This window comes from Dama dama, chromosome 30, assembly GCF_033118175.1.
Source record: "Dama dama isolate Ldn47 chromosome 30, ASM3311817v1, whole genome shotgun sequence".
In the NCBI taxonomy this organism is placed as follows: domain Eukaryota; kingdom Metazoa; phylum Chordata; class Mammalia; order Artiodactyla; family Cervidae; genus Dama; species Dama dama.
In genome coordinates, this window is record NC_083710.1 from 18,638,242 (window position 1) to 18,658,819 (window position 20,578).

The 20,578-nt window shown below is 39.4% G+C and overlaps 1 protein-coding gene across 6 annotated transcripts in view; it reads right to left on the reverse strand.

Moving 5' to 3' along the window:
• Positions 1 to 714: 714 nt before the first annotated feature.
• The window catches only part of TSC22D1 (TSC22 domain family member 1), a 125,676-nt gene continuing 105,812 nt past the window's right edge, over positions 715 to 20,578 (reverse strand). For 4 of the 6 annotated variants that reach the window (XM_061133117.1, XM_061133121.1, XM_061133124.1 and 1 more), the window contains 2 exons: positions 3,274 to 3,325; positions 715 to 2,100 (listed from right to left, as the gene is read on the reverse strand). In XM_061133117.1, coding sequence (XP_060989100.1) covers positions 1,843 to 2,100; positions 3,274 to 3,325 — 310 coding nt within the window. In that variant the 3' untranslated portion in view covers positions 715 to 1,842. Of the gene's footprint in view, positions 2,101 to 3,273; positions 3,326 to 3,732; positions 4,100 to 4,400; positions 4,424 to 20,578 lie in introns of those variants that run through there. The other 2 variants (XM_061133125.1, XM_061133123.1) reach the window with 2 other exon arrangements.

The following is a 20,578-nucleotide window of genomic DNA, read 5'->3' on the forward strand; positions in this document are numbered from 1 at the left end:
CCCTGTTCATCTCTGCTCACCGGCATGGCTTACAACAGAATGGGACCCCGCAGGTTCACTTCTCAGGTGCCAACTTGCTTTAGGATTCCATGTTTAGAACTTTGACTTATTTTAGTCTTAAGGAAACAAGTGGGAGGGGACTCCCTTGTTCATCTGGTCCTTCCCCAAACTCAGTATAAAGGAAACCACTGGAATTATCCTATCTTTTGTTTGGGCGTCCCTAGGAGCTGGGAACTCAATCCACAGTAGGAAAGGCATCCATTCTCAGAGTTCTTCAAGCGGAAATCAGATTCTCTCTCTAAGCCCCATCTTCTGATCCTAGAGCTGCTTGTTGGGATTATACACAGAGTAAGGTTCATTCCCCTCAGCTGGTAAACACTAGAAGATTAAGACTTCCATGGACTCCTAGAGTTTTAAAGCCACAGAGGCTTTCTTTCTTTCAGTACCCTCCCATCAGCTGTGAGTGGGGAAAGCCACTTGTCCAGATCATACAACCAGTCTGAAGAACCAAGCTCTTGCCTCCTTGTCTCTTCCCTTACTACCTGAAAGAATGCAATGTTAGATTCCTTATACTTCTCCAATCAAACCATGAGCATCACTACTTTGCCCAACCCTTTCACCCCCCCTTCAGAATTTCACCAAATTGTTTGAACTTTGCCTGGAAATAGTTGTGCAAATGACTACCATTACGTTAACACTGTAACATAGAAACACTTATTTATCAACATTTTGTATGCTTTATTGAAAGTTGACAAGTGCAACAGTTAAATACAGTGACACCTTACAACTGTGTAGAGAACATGCACAGAAACATATGCAGATAACTACTATACAGGTAATATGCAGAAACCCCTACTGGGAAATCCATTAGCTACAACTCCGCATTTTTCAAAGTATTCAACCAGTTCAATCAAAGGATTTCAGTGAACAGGGAGTGACTTCAAGATACTCAGCAGCTAAAAGATTGCAGATTACACAAAGTGACTAACTGTGCCAAATTCTTAAAATCTCTTTAGGGAGGTGTGTTTTGCTTCATGGGTTTTTCATGGAGATCGCTATAGAAAAGACAATCCACACCTCTTCAGACAGCCAATGAAACATCTAAATTGCAATCTGTACAACCTAAATAGTAGTTATAGTCCTCTATTGTACAAAATAGTTACACTACATACACAAATATACAATAAGCAAAACAACCTTCATGGTAAGAGAGCTTAGGTCCCAGCTACCTGTCACCATTTAGTCACGCTAATAGTTTTGTGTCATCCACTGTTTCGGAAAGAGGCACAATTTTTTTTTTTTAATGGAGTCTGGTGACAGTCGTCGTTTGTACAATGAACTGTGTTTTCCCCTCATCTTAGGTGAGACTAAGCTTCACTCTTGACCTTCACCTCCCTTTCCAGTTCCTCTCGGGGGAGGAGAGGAAAGTCCAGTGGCAAGCTCCTCTGCTTCGGAACCCCATGGAGTACACTACCATGCAAGCAGGAAGAACTCTTGGAGATGGGGAGGGTGGGGAGCAGGGGCGGGGGGTGGAAAGGCACAACAGCTCCTCAGAATGAATGAAACCATTTCTCACGATTCTGCCAAGCTGCATGAGGTCCCAGTATATCCATGCTAATTCTCTGATTAACCTTTAACTCACCCAACTAAGAAATTTCTTCAAGCCGAAAGCATGAGTGTTTTAATACTGGAAAAAAGAGAAAACGGCATGTGTCAGTCTCACATCTCTTTTGCAGCGAGCAATGAAATGGGTGGCGGTGGGGGCGGACCCCTCCCCTAGTACATCTTCTCAGGTCTCTTCAGTTCAGACCACAGCAGCCAGTTCTTCGGGGGCCGGGATGGCTACGCGGTTGGTCCTGAGCCCTGGGACGCTGGCTGGGCTGGGGGCTGTGTGGTCCCCTGTGGCTGTGTGGTGGCAGGGGGCGAGCCAGTCTGCAGCTGGGCCTGGAACTGGGCAAGCTGCTCGGGACTGGCCAGTGTCTTCAGCAGATTGTTCTCCTGCTCCAGCTGGGAATTTTTCTCTATGAGTTCCTTGATCTGTTCCTTGAGGACCTCCACTTCCTCTCTAACTGCATACATCAAATGGCTTTTCACCAGATCCTGAAAGGGAGAGAAGGAAGGAGGGGGGGGGGGGGGGGGGAAGGTTTAACGTTCTATTGACTGTTTCCCGGACTCTGAATTGTTAAAACATTTTGCATGTCTCTCCCTAAAGACGACATATCCTGCCTTTAGAGGTTCATTTAACAGGCTCCAGGGGAAAACGACGGAATACCACCTTAACTGTACTTCAGTTTAACGTATAAGTGATCAAGGTTTTGCTTTCCTTGCAGCCGTTGGCCAGAAATGCCTACGCTCAGGTTTCCTATTCGAGATGGCAAAACGCAGCCGGGCTCCAGCTCGGTGCAGAAAGAAGCCGGGCTCAGAGATGTCCAGCCCCGGAGCAACGGGAGCCACGACCCCGCCCCCAAGCCCCTCCCTCCGCCCGCCGGACCGCCTCCCTCAGCACCGGCTGCAGCCAGTTCCTACAGAGCGTGTTGCCGCATTTTCCTTCCCCCCACCCCCCCCCCCCCTTTTCGTGATTAAGCTGACATCACAGAAACCTGGGCAGCCGTCGCAGCCAATGGGCGCTCGAGTTATTTATAGCTCCGAATTAAAGGTTCGGAGTTTGCCTAGCAACAGTGGGCAGAGAATCCCGTGAGAAGAGCCACAGGCGCTGCTCCAATAACAAAGAACGGCCAAGGCGGAAATAAAAAAATAGCAGAAATCCAGGAGCAGGCTGAGACGGCGAAACTTTTCTCCGGCTCTTCATTGTGCAGGAGCCTCCACAACTGGGGATCCGTTTGGCCCCGTGTAGGAGGCTCCTTCCCAAGACCCCCACTTCTGGGGCCCTCCCCGCTCCCGGCACCGCGGTAAACCTTACGATCCCTAGGAAAGCCACATCACTAGCGATGTGCCCGAGACCGAAGGACACGCTGGGTCAGCGCTTTCCCAGCAATTCCCCAGCAAAAAACGGGCAGGCACCTCCGCCAAAATCTTGACGGTTGTTTGAAATCGGTCCTGGAAAGAACATCGAATACCCGCAGGGTCCCTTTCTCTCTCCTTAGCAGCCCTGGTATGTGGCTTCATGCTGGCAGAATGGAGACAGTGCCGGTATTTCTAAATGTATGGAGAGCAGTCATCGTCTTCTACGGATGCGCTCCGTTCATCCCAAGATACCCTGCATTTTGTACTGTGCCCACATTTAGTACAAACGATTTTTAAAACAGTACATACCATAGCTTGCTCGATTTTGTTGTCAATAGCTACCACGCTTGCACCAGATGAGCTGAAAAAGAAAAGGGAAAAAAAAAAATCAATAAATGGGATCTTTTTTCTATCCCAGACAAAAAGAATTCCCCAATTCTGTGGTGTTACTAACATCATTTTCTGAACATTCTTTAATGCTATGTAATATATCACCCTCCAGAAAACACCAGCCACTCTCTTCCTAACGAATATCCAGACATTTCCCTATTTAAGTGAGCCACAAAGGCTAAATTACATAATGTGGTAAATCCCTGTGCTCTGGCCAGACCTGCAAAAACAAGGCTATTCGGAACATTTCAAAAAGCAACATCCATGTCACCGTAGCCTCTCAGCAATGGACAAAGGAATTCGCCGGGCTATCTTTCACCTGCATTATTACAAGGATCTCACGAGTAAATTTTTAAAAGTATCCCAGCCGACATTTACCTATTGTCAAGTCTCACAGAGGCGTTTTCGGTCCCGAGCAAGGATGACAAGAAAGAAATTGAAAAATGTCTCAGTTGGTAAACTCCTAGATCCATCGCCACTGGTCTACACCATTGGGATTTCATGCAATTGCAGCCAAAAACACCCTCGCAGGAAAAAAAAAAAAAAAGAGGGAATACTAGCCGCCTTGTTGGGGCTAGATAAAAATCTTCCAGCTTTACGCTGCTCAGGGAGAAACCGAAAACGGCAGCACTAATTGAAAGAAGCCTGGCTTCTGGGGCTTGGAGGTTCCGGGAAGACGCAGCTCCCACGGCTGTGCGGAGAAGGCTCCCTGGTCAGCAGCCGGGCTCCACTAGGCTCTAGCCTAGGGCGCCCCGTCTCCGTGCAAAATATATGCAGGGAAGAGCCGCGCCGATTGGCCAGCGTGCCGCTGGATCCGCCCCCTCTCCTCTTCCCCGCCCTCCTCCCGCTGCCCCGCCCCCCTCCCCACTCCCACCCCGCCCCCAGCCTCCCGACCGGCTCCTCGGGTGGGCTGGCCCAGGCCTCGGCCTCAGGGGCTGGGAAGCGGGCCGCAAGGGGCCTCCAAGATAAAGCAAAGACCGAGCAGTGCTCGGGCGGAAAACGCCGAGGGGTCCTGAAAATGCGATTAGGGCTCCGCACGTGCTTACGTTTAAGGGAGTCAGACCCCGTCCCTGGAGCTGCCTGTCCCCGTGGCTGCTGAACGGCGAAAGCTGCTTATTTGCAACCAGAACCCTCTGAGCTACTGGGCATGCCCAGTCCCAGCACTTAAAGACTCGCAGGAGCTGGAGTATCTCGATTTCAATTATCTCGTTCTAACAGGCAGCAGTAATTGGAGGACTTTAAGGGTGGTTTTATTTATAAAGATAACTATACTGTAATAATACTTTTTTCTAAGCTAGTGAATTTTAGAGGAAAAAAATCATATTTCCTTTGAGAGATTCTACCTTTCTATGAATTTATCAATTATGTGTAGAAACAAAAAACAGTACATAGTCACTTGCTACGCACATATAAATTGAAGCCAAAAGGAATCTACCAGATGAAATGAGATCTCAAAAGTTCCCATTGCCATAAACCTTAAAATTGCATTTCCTTCCATGTATAGCTAGGGGAAAAAAAATCCACAGGTTGAATCCTTCCTACATAGATCTATTTTCACTTTAAGTCCCTAAAGCAAGTTTTTAGATGTTAAGTGCAATTTCTATAAGAGTCAGTCCTTTGAGCCTTCTTACATCAGCGGAATTGAGATACTGTAAAGTCTGTATGTCAACCTTATAGCCACACTGACCAAATAATTCCCTTCTCTAAACCAAAATTAAAATATGAGTGTGAAATAGCTTAACCCGTTACATAATTTTCTTCTATTAATTTAAAATATTGCAAGAATGTACTAACTGAGTTTAAAGTTTAATATCCTATAAGTCTAAGGCCTTAAGGTCACTTGATTATTATAGGTTATAAACAGCTTGCAATTCAGTATGTTTAAGAAGGTGCATTTAAGCCTCTACAATACTGCCCTCTAATGGCGTAATCCTATAAAGACAGAAACAAAAAACTACTAAGAAAAGACTTTCAAATAAGCAAATTGTACCATCACAAATAATTCCAACATAAAACTTGACCACAGAACATATATAGGTACGTATTCTATTTACATACACACACACACACAAACCCACATATAGTCTTTCCTCTCTCAAGCATTCTCTCTTAAGCAGAATCCTTTAATTTAGGAAATTTTAAGTTGCTAGTGGAGCCTCTTAGATAGTCTTTGAAGTTGACCCAATGTTGGCAGAGTGTGTTTGGTTTTAGAAACTGTCCAAAATGGTTAGGTGCCAAATCTGGTGAATGTGGAAGCTGATGAAAGGGCAATTAATTCTCTTTGGGGTTAAAAAACCAAGGCAGTATCATTCTTCGTTATTGTAAGGTTTATATTGTTCTCTAAGCTTTAAGGCTTTGCTTTTGAATAACAAATAATATTCAAGTGATATGCCAATAATTTACAAAAATTATATATTATGATACAAACTTATTTTCAAAAGGAAAACAGTAAGTGGAAGCTCAAAAATCACAATTTGGGAAGCAGATATGTGGTCTGTATGTCTATGAATCTAGGCACAATTATTATTTACATTATAGTTTCTATATATTTTGAAAGTTACAGTTATCATTATGTGATTAAGTCATTTACAAATTTAAATGGAATGTCAACTGCACAGGAAAAAGTAGAGCATCACTTAAATTGTAAAAAGAGCTTAAAAAAACCAAAACTCTAAGATCATATATAGAAAAGAATTTTAAATTCCCACTGGTTTAAGAAGATTAATAAATTAACTGAATTTTATTTATTCATGATGTTCTTGAAAATAGAAAGTTACAAGTTGGTCATGTTTTCATTTCATTCATTCCAACTGATCATTCAAGTATTAAGCTATAGAAGCCAATATCCAAATTGCAGTCTGTTTACCCCCATATCTCTACAGTGGGACTTTATGATCATCACCAACACTTTGCTATTTTAGATACACTTGCAAGAAACATCCTTGCACATATACCCTTGAACATCTGTAATATATTTCTGGAGAATCTGCTGGGTAAAAAGATAATTAGAAATCTATTTCTTTTCTTATCTTTTCCATAAATGTGCTAGGTTCCTTTAAGATAGATTTTCTTTTTAACTAGAAAAAAAATTTTAACCTCTATGAATGTTATAGCCTTTGTTAGATTTGTTAAGTTTGATTTTCATTTCTTTTTTTAACTTCTTATTTTGTACACACACACACACACGATTAATGATGGTGTGATAGTTTCAGGTGAATAGCAAAGGGACTCAGCCATTCATAGACAAGTATCCACTCTCCCTGGGGGAAAGAATGGGGGGAAGGGATAGTTAGGGAGTTTGGGATGGACATGTATACACAGATATATTTAAAATGTATAACCTACAAGGAACTACTGTATAGAGCTTGGAACTCTGCTCAATGTTATGTGGTAGCTTGGATAAGATAGATTTTAAATTGAAAACTGAAAAGACATAATTTCAAAAAGAAGACAACGAGATTACAGATCTCTACAGAGGAGAGTCCATGGGTCAGGAATGTCTGAGGCCCAAGGGACTAAAATTACTTTCCAGCTATTAAAGTTTCTTCCATTTGCAAAATAGAACATCTGTGAGTTTAGTGCCCAGAGTTTAACCAAGGACAGGATAAGCACTCGCATGCCTTCAGGAGAGACCCCTGAAGGCATGGATGATACTAGTCCCCTTCAGACACTAGGCAGAGGTCAAGAGGTCTCACTCCAGTGGGGAATCTGGATCATAGGAAAAAGCCCGAACCTTTAAGGCTGGGTGGTTATTTGTTGTTGATTTTGTTGTTCTGTTCTGTTTTGCCTAAGTGTCTTTTTACCTGGATTCCAATTCAATCACTTCTGCATATTAGTAGCACGTATGCTAATTCAGTGACATGTGCTCTTCTCCCAAACTTGATAGTTTGTAGGTAAAGACCTTGATGCTGGGAAAGACTGAGGGCAAGAGGAGAAGGGGGAGGCAGAGGATGAGATGGCTGGATGGCATCACTGACTCAACGGACATGAGTTTGAGTGAGCTCTGGGAGATGATGAAGGACAGGGAAGCCTGGCGCTGAAGTCCATGGGGTCACAGAGTTTGAGCAACTGAACAAGAGCAACACAATACAGGCACAGTTGGTGACCCACCACTCAAACAGGATAACCTGTTTGTCCCTCTGTCCAAACTCCTTGCAAATCTAAACTGACCGCCGCAGAAGAGGCCAAAGCACGGAACCCCACGCTTGACCGAGCCACTGTTGTCCAGGGGCTGCTCGCTGCCTTCCCTCTGTAGTCCACTCTCACTAGATGCTTGGGGGTTGTCTTACCAGGTTTAGCAAATGAAACTACAGGACTCCAAATTAAAGCTGAATTGCAAATAAACCACGAATAATGTTTTAGTGTTTGGGTCCTGCACACTGTTGGAACAAGAAAGAATGTAAAAAAAAAAAAAAAATCAAGAAAAATTTAACCATACTTTAAATTTCCTTGATTTCCACTGAAAAGATGGAAGATAAAGTAGAGAAAATCTTCCCCAAAATAACAGAACAAAAGAAACAGAGAAAGAAACATGGGATACAAGACACTAAACGGATCCATCGAGGAGGCAGTCCAAGAGCAAAACAGAATGAATTCCAAAGACAGAAAACAGAGGGATAGCAATTACCAAAGAAATAATTTAAGAATACGTCCAGAACTGAAGGATGCAAGTCTCCTGATCATATGAGATGACCAAATGGCTACCACCATCAATGAAAAGAGCCCTACACCAAAGCCCGTCATGACAAAACTAATGATCACATGGGACAGAGAAAATCCTAAAAGCTCCTGCGCAGAAAAAAGCAAGGTACAAACACAGATAACAGTATCAGAATGGTTGTTGTGGCCACTGGGAAACAATGGGGAAACTGCTTATAAAATTCTGAGAGAGAAAAGTTTTTTACTTCGTCAAATCATTTAAATGTAAATGTATCAGGAGAACATTTTCAGACATTTTAGACACCAAAATGGAGAAGCAAATCAGGGAAAGGGGTTTAAAGCAAGAGGAATAAGTTCTAGAGATCAGCAGTACAACCTTGCACTGGAAATCAATACTACGATGTTGAAAATGTAAAACTTTGAGAGTGTGGGTCTCAGGCTAAGCCTTCTTACCACAATAAGATAAAAATTAAAAAAACATAAGAAATACATTCTCCCAGAAAGAAAAGATGGCATGAGAAGCATGAACCAGGAACTCAAATGGTGGAGAGAAGGAAGGGAATCAACAGGATAACAGGGGCCGTTCCCGGCTGTCCAGTGGCTAGGATTTCATGCTTCTACTGCGGGGGGCATGGGTTCGGTCCATGGTGCAGGCACTAAGATGCTGCATGATGCACTGAAAAAAACCCAAAAGAAGATGATGGGGAAGGAAATCTGGGGATGGCAGGTGCTAATAAGCAAACCTTAGCAGCAACGGGTATGTAATCGTGGGGGGAAGTGAGAGCCTTTGGGAGGCAGCGCTTCGGTGCAAGTAAACAGAGACATGACCTAATAGATCTAAGCATTTGTGCAGGGCAGGGGCTAAAGCCAGGTATGAACCGGATCTAATGAAACAACTAGGTAAGTTCAAAAGCAGTTTTACAGTTTTGCAGAAATCAAAAGTAAATGAAAAGAAAAGAATGTTCATAGATAAAACTTGACTATAATAATTCTTAAAATTGTTTTACTGGTTTAACTTTAAAAAGTTAAGGTTACTGGCAAGGTTGTGGGAAGAAGAAATGCATGGTAGGAAAAGAATAATGTCTGTTAAGAATGGTATAAAAGTGCTAAATCCTCCTCTACTATGGCTTGATTATATAATACCTACAATTGACAGAGCAAGAAATATCAGTATAAATATATTATTACATGGACATGTGTGGGTAAATATGAGAAATTAGAAGTGGCTGCCTGCTAAGGCATAAATTCATGGACTGAAAAAGGAAATTGATAACTTTTTTTCTATTCACTCTATTTTTAGGTATGTACAGGTATTGCTTTGATTAAAAAATATTTTTAAGAGGGAGAATGGGGTCCTCAAGGGGCTCCTCTGCTCCCAGGTTTCAGTCGAGTACTTAGCACAAGTGAGGAAACTGCCTGAGGCTCAGTGAGGCCACCCAAAAGAAGCAGCAGAACAATTTTTGGAACTCACACAGGGTTGGTGTTACCACCAGCCTGGGTAAAAAAGAAAAAAAAAAAAAAACCAAACTTGTAAACACAGGATGCCAGGTATTTAGAAGGATAGTGCCAAAGTGATGATGAAAAGTTAGTTCCAGACTGACTGGTGTTTGGTCTTGTGTAAAACAGTTTAAAAGGAAGCCTTGACATATATCCAAATAAAACTACGTGTCCATCAAAAGATGAATGGATAAAGACAATGTGGTACATGTATACAATGGAATACTACTCCACTATAAAAAAAGAATGGGATAATGCCATTGCAGCAACATGGATGCAACTAGAGTTTACCGTTCTAAGAGAAGTAAGTCAGAAAGAGAAGGACATATACCATGTGATATCACTTATATGTGCAATCTAAAATACAAGATAAACGACTTCTATTTCTGTGGTGGTTGCCAAGGGGAAACGGGGTTGGGAGAGGGTAAGGGTAGGAATTTGGGGTTAGCAGATGCAAACTATCATATATAGAAAGGGTAAACAAAAAGGTCCGACTGACGGCACAGGGAACTATATTCATATTCTGTGATAAACCATAACGGAAAAGAATATGAAAAAGAATGTGTATGTGTATAACTGAGTAACTTTGCTGACAGCAATAATTAACACAGTGCTGTAATTCAACTATACTTCAATAAAAATATATAAATATAAAAGGAAGCTCTGAAAAGATCAAACTGTTTCCAAGTAAATTAATTTTTTCTCAAAACAAGGCTCAGGGATATTAAATAAAATACGGCTAGCAACCAATAATTCACAATGTCTGGCATCCAATGAAAAGTACCAGGCATACAAACAAGCAGGGAGATATGACTCATGATGGGGAGGAAAATCGATCAATCAAAATGACCCAGATATGACAAAGATGATATAATTCGTAGACCAGGACACTGAAATTATTATAATCTTGCTTTATATGTTCAAGAAAGTACAGGTAAACATTAGCATATTAAGTGCAGAAAACCCAGTTTATGAGGATGAAACATATGATTTGGGAAAAAAGATAGGCTGATGGGATTAACAGCAGATTAAAGAGGGCAGAAATATTAGTGATATATTAGCAATAGAAACTAACCAAAACAAAACAGAGAAAAAAAAGTTATTATTGCTCTGTATCACTGAACCGTGGAGCAATTTCAAACAACCAAATAAATCTCTAGTGAAGTCCCTGAAGAAGAGAAGAGGGGAAGGGAGGGAAAAAATATTTGAGGCAATTATGGCAATTTTCTCCAGATTTTATTGAAAAAAAAAAACAAAAAACAGATCCAAGAAGTTAAACCTCAAGCAAGAGAACTATGAAGAAAACTGCAGCAAGGTATATCATCATCAAATAGCTTAAAACCAGCGATAAAGAGACCACCCTAAAAGCTGCCCAGAGAAAGAACTAGATCACACACAGAGCAACAAGGATGAGACTGGAAGCAGGCTTCAGGCTGACAGAAGAGTGTGGCAGTGTCTTTCAAGCCCTGAGAGGAAATTCTGAAGAGTCTATCAACTTACAAGTCTGCCCCAGTGAAAATATCTGTCAAAAATAAAGATGAGGGACTTCCCTGGTGGTCCAGTGCCTGAGACCCCGTGCAGGGGCCTGGGTTCAATCCCTAGTCAGGGGACTAGATCTTACACGCTGCAACGAAAGGTCCTGCATGCTACAATCGAGACCTGGCACAGCCAAATAAATAAATATTTTAAAAAAGAAAAAAAATGAGGATGAAATTCTTCTTAAGAAAGCTGGAAGGATTCAATCACTGGCAGTGATAAGAAATTTATCACTATAAGAAATTTTGCACAAAAGAATGAAGAGCGCCTGAAATGGGAACTATGTAGTTAAACACAAAAATATTTCCCTTAACTATTATTTCTCTTAAAAAAAAAAACTATTATATCTCTTTTAAATTAATAACAGTATATGAGTGAAGAGGGGCTATATCATACAATGAAGTAAAATGTATGACAAAGTAGAACATAGGCCAGGAGGGGAGAAGGAATGGATACTGCTGTACAGTTCTTAGATTACTAACAAGTAGATGTGATAAGTTAAAGATGGATTCTACAAACTCTAAAGTAATACCTGAAATAACAATACAAAGAGTTATAGCTATTAATAATAAGCCAATAAAGAAGATAAAATGGAATCATTAGAGAAAATACAATCTAAAAGAAGTACAAAGAAAGAAAAGAGGGATAAACAACAAAAAGCAAACTGTAAGACAGTACACGTAAACCAACTGTAGCAATAATCACATTAAATGTATGTTAAACACATTAATTAAAGGTAGAGGTTGTTAGATTAAATGAAAAAGCAAGACACAACTACTGGTGCATTTAAGAAATAATCCTTTAAATATAAAGGTATAAATGAGCAACATAAGAGGATGAAAGAAGATCCTCTATGTTAAAATAATCGAATGCTGAATGCTGAAGAGGCTATATTTTTCAGACCAAGTAGACTGCAAATCTAAATCATTTCCTAATGAATAAAAGGATCAGTTTATCAAGAGGTCATAAAAATCCTAAGTGTTTGTACACTGATAACAGAGCTTCAAACTATATTAAGCAAAAACTGATAGAACTGTAAGGAGAAATTTAAAAAATCCAAAACTGTAGTTGTCAACAATCCTCAGTAACACTTGAATAACTCTGTCAAGCACTTGACCTAGTTGGTTTTTGTAGAACATTCCATCCAGTAGCAGCAGAATACACATTCATTTCAAGCACACATGGCATTTTTACCAGGAGAGACCATATTCTGAGCCACAAAACAAATCTCAATAAATTTAAAAGAATTCAAATCATACAAAGCATGTTCTATATACACATTGGAATTGAATTAGAAATGAATGACAGAAAATTATTTTGAAAATCTCCAAATATTTGGAAATAACACGTACCTAAATAACCTACAGAGGTCAAATAAAAGGGAAACTGGGAAATATTTTGAACTGAGAAAAAAATAAAATAAAACATAGCATATTACATTTACTTTAACAAATATAACAATTTAGATATAATGAACAAATGCCTAGAAAAACAAAAGCTACCAAAACTCACTCCAGGAGAAACAGGTAACCTAAATGGTTTTTTTAAAAAATTAATTTGTAATTTAAAATCTTCCTATGCCAAAACCCTCAGGCCCAGATGGTTTCACTGGTAACCATTTAAGGAAGAAATAATATTGATTCTATATGAACTCTCTTCCAGAAAACTAAAGAGGAGAAAATACTTCCCAACTTATTCTACAAGGCCAGCATGACCCTGATACTAAAATCAGGCAATGACATTATAAAAAAAAAAAAAAAGAAGAAGATAACTGCAGACCAATAGCCCTACTGAACGAGATACTAAAATTCTTTAAAAAGTTTTGGCAACTTGAAACCAGTTATATAATCAGGACCAAATGGCATTTATTCTGAGAAGGTAAGGTAAACATCTGAAAATCAATATGATTCACTGTATGATTTAGTCAACAGACTAAAGAAAAATTACAGGGTCTTCACAATAGAGGCAGGAAACAGCAATCTGACAAAATTCAACATCCATTCATTATAAAAAAAAAAAAAAACCTCTCAGCAAAATAGGAATTGAAGTTCTTCAACCTAATAAAAACCGTGCAGTTCACATCACACTTAACAATATAAGAATGAATGGTTTCCTCCTAAGATCGGAAAAAAAGGCAAGAATGTCCAGTCTCGGCAATTTCAATATCACACTGAAGGTAATAGTAATAGGCAGGAAATAAGGCAAAAAAAAAAAAAAAAAAAAGAAGGAAGGAAGGACGAACAAAAGAATGGATATCCAGATTAAAAAGAAAAAAATAAAACTATCCTATTAACAGATAATATGATTGTCTATGGGGCTTTTCAGATGGCGCTAGTGGTGAAGAACCTGCCTGCCAATGCAGGAGACATAAGAGACTCGAGTTTGAACTCTGGGTCAGGAAGATCCCCTGGAAGAGGGCATGGCAACCCACTCTAGTATTCTTGCCTAGAGAATCCCATGGACAGAGGAGCCTGGTGGGCTACACAGTCCATAGGGTAGCAAAGAGTTGGACACGACTGAGGCAACTTAGCACAAGATTGCCTATATAGAAAATCCCTAAGAATGCACAAAAAAAAACTACAGGAACTTAACAATAAGCGTGTTGACTAAGTCACGGGATATAAGTTCAATCAGAAAAATCAATTGTATTCCTACGTATTAGCATAAACAATTAAACGCTGATATTTTTTAAATTCCATTTTACAGTATCATAAAAACACGTGCTGCTGCTGCTGCTAAGTCCTGTCGGTCGTGTCCGATGCTGTGCAAGCCTGTAGACGGCAGCCCACCAGGCTCCCCCGTCCCTGGGGTTCTCCAGGCAAGAATACTGGAGTGGGTTGCCATCTCCTTCTCCAGTGCATGAAAGTGAAAAGTGAAAGTGAAGTCGCTCAGTTGTGTCCGACTCCTCACGACCCCATGGACTGTAGCCCACCAGGCTCCTCCATCCATGGGATTTCCCAAGCAAGAGTACTGGAGTGGGTTGCCATTGCCTTCTCCAAAAAACACGTGAAATAACAAAATATGTATAAAATCTGTATGCTGAAAACTAAGAAATGCTGACAAAAGAAATCCTAGAGAATCAAATAAATGGTGAGATAAACTGTGTTCACCAACTGAAAGACTCAACATGGCTAACACGTCAATTACCCCTCCCCACAATAATATATAGATTCAACATAATCCCAATCAAAATTCCAGCAAGACTTCTTATAAAAAAATGATAAAGTGATTCTAAAATTTATATGTAAAAGTAAAAGAACTAGAATGAGCCAAACAATATTAAGAAAAGTGCTGAAGGACTCCCACTCAAGACTTTCTATAAAGTTACTCTCGTCAGGATAGTATGGTATTGGCAAAAGGACAGATATTCAGAGCAATGGAATAGGACAGAAAGGTTAAGAGATAGTCCCATGCATATAAGGAAACTGATTTGACAAAGATATAAAACTGACTCCATGCAGAAAGATAATATTTTCAAAAACAGTACTGAAACAACTAGATGGCATATAAAAAAACAAAACCCAATTGGACCCATTCCTCCCCACCATATGAAATATCAACTTAAAATGGATCACAGACTTAAATGTAAAATCCCAAACTATAATTCCTTGGGACTTTGGGTTAGGCAGATTTCTTACATACGGCAAGAAGCACCATCCATAAAAGAGAAAAAAAAAAATCAATAAACTAGACTTTTTTAACATGAAGAATTTTGGTTCTTAAAGACACTGTTGCAAGAATGAAAATACAAACTATAGACTGTAATTAAATATTGCCAGTCACACATCTGATAAAGGACCTATATCCAGATATAAAAAGAATTCTTAAAAATCAATAGGGAAACAACCCAATTTTTTAAAAAATGGACAACACTTTATCAAAGAAGATAAAGAAGATTGGTAAATAGCACATGAAAAAATGTTAAACATCATTAATCATTACAGAAATGCAAACTAAAACCATAATGAGATACAGCAACATAATTCCCTTCTTCAGGGGATCGTCCAGACCCAGGGATCGAACCCAGGTCTCCTGCATTGCGGGCAGATTCTTTATCATCTGAGCCACCAGGGAAGCCCCAGTGAGATACCACAGTGGGGAAATCTTTTAAAAATTTAACCTAAAAATATCAACTGCTGATGAGGCTGCAGAACAGTAATGCTCATGTATTGATGACAGGAATGCAAAATGGTACAGTGTGCAAAACAGTTCAGGAGTTGCTGATAAAGTTAGACTCACTCTCCATAAAACCCAGTAATCCCAGTCTAAGTTAGTGAGTGCATGCTAAGTCACTTTAGTCATGTCCGACTCCTTGTGACCATATGGACAGAGACGCCTACCGGGCTACAGTCCGCCAGGCTTTTCTCTCCATGGGATTCTCCAGGCAGGAATACTGAAGACGGTTGCCATGCCCTCCTCCAGGGGATGTTCCCAACCCAGAGATCAAACCTACATCTCCTGCGGCTCTTTGCATTGCAAGCCACCAGGGAAGCCCTTTATCATAATCACTCAAAAGTGGAAACAACCCAAATGTTATTCAACTGCAGAATGGATAAACAAATCATGGTACACCTATACCATGGAATACTACTCAGTCATAACAAGAGATTAAGTACTGATACACATAGGAACACGAATGAATCTCAAACATATTACGGTTAAGTGAAAGAAACCAGAAAAGGCAAACCTATAGGGACAACAAACAAACCAACCAACCAGATCAGAAGTTGCCAGAGCCTTGGGGTGAGAGAGGAGAGGTTTCTGTAGAAGATGGAACTGTTTCATTTCTTGATTGTGGTGATGGTATGACCACTGTGTGTGTTTGTCAAAACTTGTAGAACTGTGTACTAAAGAAACTTTACTGTATGTAAATCACACTTTTAAAAAATGAAAGAAAAGAGTGGCTGCGTCTACGTAGCAGGTGAGAGGATAAAAAAAAGGAACAGTTAATATTTTTTTTCTATTAATTCTACTTGATCTTTATAAATGCCTGTGTATTTTTTATTGTGGTAAAACACAAATAACCTAAACTTTATCAACTTAACCATCTTAGGTGTACAGTTTGGTAGTGTTAAGAGTATATACCTTGTTGTAAAACAGATCTCTACAACTTTTTCTTCTAGCAAGTCTGAAACCATGCATATTATATAATTCACCACACCCACCCCCCAACCCCGGCCCCAGTAATCGTCATGCTACTGTTTCTGTGAATTTACTTCTCTAGTTACCTATGCATGTATTTTGATTTAAAAATATTTTAAGTGAAAGCAGAGAGTAAAAAAAAAGCTATTAAAAAGTTATAATACAAGGACTTAATACTTTCATTGACCAGACCTAAAAAAATGTCTATTTCAGAACTAACTGCTCTATAATTATTTGAAATGTATTACTGGGTTTGAATTTTAAACTACAATTTTGTTTTGTCTTAAAGCTATCAAATTTGTTGGTAATTAACCTGCAGAAGAACAAAGGTATATTGATACTACAGGTTTCCTAAATCCCATATAAGAATTAGAAGACTCAACAAATTACTTGCTCAGAGGAAGAATTTCAAAAATCCTAACAAAATACTAGCAAATTTAAATTAACCTTTTATTTATTTATATACACACATATAAGGCTCTCTATAAATATATTTTTCCTGTATCTTTCTGTGTATTTTCTCTCTAAATATATACAATTACTTTTAAATTATTTTAAAGTTCTAGAAGCAATCTCTGGCTCTTCTATACCTGTCTGCACATGCCTCTCTCTATATATATTTTTGCTTTATTTAGTATAACTATCTTTTTAAGATTTTTTGATGTGGATCATTCTTAAAGTCTTTATTGAATTTGTTACAACACTGCTTCTGTTCTGCGTCTTGGTTTTTAGGCACGTGGGATCTTAGCCCCCTGACCAGGAACTGAACCTGCACCCTCTGCACGGGAAGGCCTGTATTGGAAGGTGAAATCTTAACCACTGGACCACCAAGGAAGTCCCTAACATAACTATTAATTCCAAAATAACGCTGTTATGCTGAAAGAGTCAATAGGATTCAAATGATTAACAATCTCTTTTCTCCTTTTTATTGTAATGAAAATAACCTCCTCAAAGCTACAGTTCTTCATAAATCACTGCTTTTGCTAAATTGTGGTAGATTACGAAAATCAGAAGCCATGGGCAAAATGGGCATCACGGAATTTGAAATAAAAAAATACAAAACATCTGAAGAAGCGAAAAGTTACCCTGATTATGATTTGCTATATCAAGAACCTTGTGCAAGTCTATCAGAAATGAATACTATTTCTATTTTACCTTTGCACAGCTATGGAAAACAGATGCTTCAGGCTCTTCTTTAACTTTTTAAAAGTAACTATAGTAAAGTTGCAGGATATAAAATTAACACACAGAAATCCCTTGCATTCCTATATACTAACAATGAAAAAACAGAAAGAGAAATTAAGGAAACAATACCATTCACCATTGCAACAAAAAGAATAAAATACTTAGGAGTATATCTACCTAAAGAAACAAAGGACCTATACATAGAAAACTATAAAACACTGATGAAAGAAATCAAAGAGGACACAAACAGATGGAGAAACATACCGTGTTCATGGATTGGAAGAATTAATATTGTCAAAATGGCTATTCTACCCAAAGCAGTCTATAGATTCAATGCAATCCCTATCAAGCTACCAACGGTATTTTTCACAGAACTAGACCAAATAATTTCACAATTTGTATGGAAATACAAAAAACCTCGAATAGCCAAAGTAATCTTGAGAAAGAAGAATGGAACTGGAGGAATCAACCTGCCTGACTTCAGACTCTACTACAAAGCCACAGTCATCAAGACAGTATGGTACTGGCACAAAGACAGAAATATAGATCAATGGAACAGAATAGAAAGCCCAGAGATAAATCCACGAACCTATGGACACCTTATCTTTGACAAAGGAGGCAAGGATATACAATGGAAAAAAGACAACCTCTTTAACAAGTGGTGCTGGGAAAACTGGTCAACCACTTGTAAAAGAATGAAGCTAGAACACTTTCTAACACCATACACAAAAATAAACTCAAAATGGATTAAAGATCTAAATGTAAGACCAGAAACTATAAAACTCCTAGAGGAGAACATAGGCAAAACACTCTCCGACATAAATCACAGCAAGATCCTCTATGACCCACCTCCCAGAATATTGGAAATAAAAGCAAAACTAAACAAATGGGACCTAATGAAACTTAAAAGCTTTTGCACTACAAAGGAAACTATAAGTAAGGTGAAAAGACAGCCCTCAGATTGGGAGAAAATAATAGCAAATGAAGAAACAGACAAAGGATTAATCTCAAAAATATACAAGCAACTCCTGCAGCTCAATTCCAGAAAAATAAATGACCCAATCAAAAAATGGGCCAAAGAACTAAACAGACATTTCTCCAAAGAAGACATACAGATGGCTAACAAACACATGAAAAGATGCTCAACATCACTCATTATTAGAGAAATGCAAATCAAAACCACAATGAGGTACCATTACACGCCAGTCAGGATGGCTGCTATCCAAAAGTCTACAAGCAATAAATGCTGGAGAGGGTGTGGAGAAAAGGGAACCCTCTTACACTGTTGGTGGGAATGCAAACTAGTACAGCCGCTATGGAAAACAGTGTGGAGATTTCTTAAAAAACTGGAATTAGAACTGCCATATGACCCAGCAATCCCACTTCTGGGCATACACACTGAGGAAACCAGATCTGAAAGAGACACGTGCACCCCAATGTTCATCGCAGCACTGTTTATAATAGCCAGGACATGGAAGCAACCTAGATGCCCATCAGCAGATGAATGGATAAGGAAGCTGTGGTACATATACACCATGGAATATTACTCAGCCGTTAAAAAGAATTCATTTGAACCAGTCCTAATGAGATGGATGAAGCTGGAGCCCATTATACAGAGTGAAGTAAGCCAGAAAGATAAAGAACATTATAGCATACTGACACATGTATATGGAATTTAGAAAGGTGATAACGATAACCCTATATGCAGAACAGAAAAAGAGACACAGAAATACAGAACAGACTTTTGAACTCTCTGGGAGAATGTGAGGGTGGGATATTTCAAAAGAACAGCATGTATACCATCTATGGTGAAACAGATCACCAGCCCAGGTGGGATGCACGAGACAAGTGCTCCGGCCTGGTGCACTGGGAAAACCCAGAGGAATCGGGTGGAGAGGGAGGTGGGAGGGGGGATCGGGATTGGGAATACATGTAAATCCATGGCTGATTCATAGCAATGTATGACAAAACCCACTGGAAAAAAAAAAATAATAAAAATTAAAAAAATTTAAAAAAAAAAAAAAAAAATTTTATCATAAAAGTAACTAGCTACTTTAAGCTATTTTTTTTCATGTTAATTTCCCTAAGATAACAACAATGATAAGTAGTAGAGAAAGAAGATTCAGTGGGGAGTATAATTAACCATTGTTCTGTACACAGAGAACCCCGCAGGGCCATTAGAGTTGGTCCTTGGTGATCCTGAAACAAGTAGATGAAGCTCAGCTGAGCAGTTTTATTTACAAAGGTGAAGATAAATACTAGAGGATTACATAGCTCCTGACTTTCAAATGCAGTACAGACTTAGGTAAACATTAGCGATTGGAAAAGATAATTCTGTGCTAGGGACACTATGTGTTTAATAAATACCTTCTGCTTTGATCAAGGGACGTACTTCCATAATATGGTCTCTCACATTCCAGCTCTGGGACTCCATTGGGCCTGAGGGTTTCTTTTACTGGTCTCTGCAAAATTTTAGAGCTGAAATGGCCCTTGGAGATCATCTAGCTCTAATTTCCTTCTTCTGTAGGTTTAGAAAGTGAAGTTCAAAGACACTGCGTGCTTTGTACAGTGTTCATCTCATCTACTGTGGGATGCGGCAGAGACCACCTTCTGACTCAATATGGTGTCCTCTAGATCAGGAATCCCAGATTTACACATAGAGAGCTAAGGAGTATTCACCTAGAGGGATAGATGGGGCGGGGCAGGAGGAAGGCCCACGAGGGAGGGAATATATGCATACGGACGGCTAATTCACTTTGATGTACAGTGGAAACTAACACAGCACTGTAAAGCAATGTACTTCAACAAAAATAAATTTAAAAAATTTAAAAGCTAAACAAGACAAACATGCAAATGTATAGTACGGGAGATAGTGATAATACTGAGGAGAAAAAGAATGGAAGCGGGAACATCCAAGATTAGAGAAGATAAATTTCAGATAAAGTCATCAGGAAAGCCCTCCATGAGAAAGTGACTCTTGAGTAAAAACCTGAAGGAAATGAAGGAATCAGTCATGGAAGAGCATATCAAAGAGACAGAAAAGGAAGAGGCAATGCTCTCCTGATATTCATGAGTCCATACAAAGTCAAACCATCATGAAGCATCATGGGGATATGTGGTGAGCAGTATACAATGCAAGGGATGGCCCTGCCTTTCTTGGTACTCCGAAAGACTCCCTTCTTCTCTGGCAGAACAGTGACTGAAA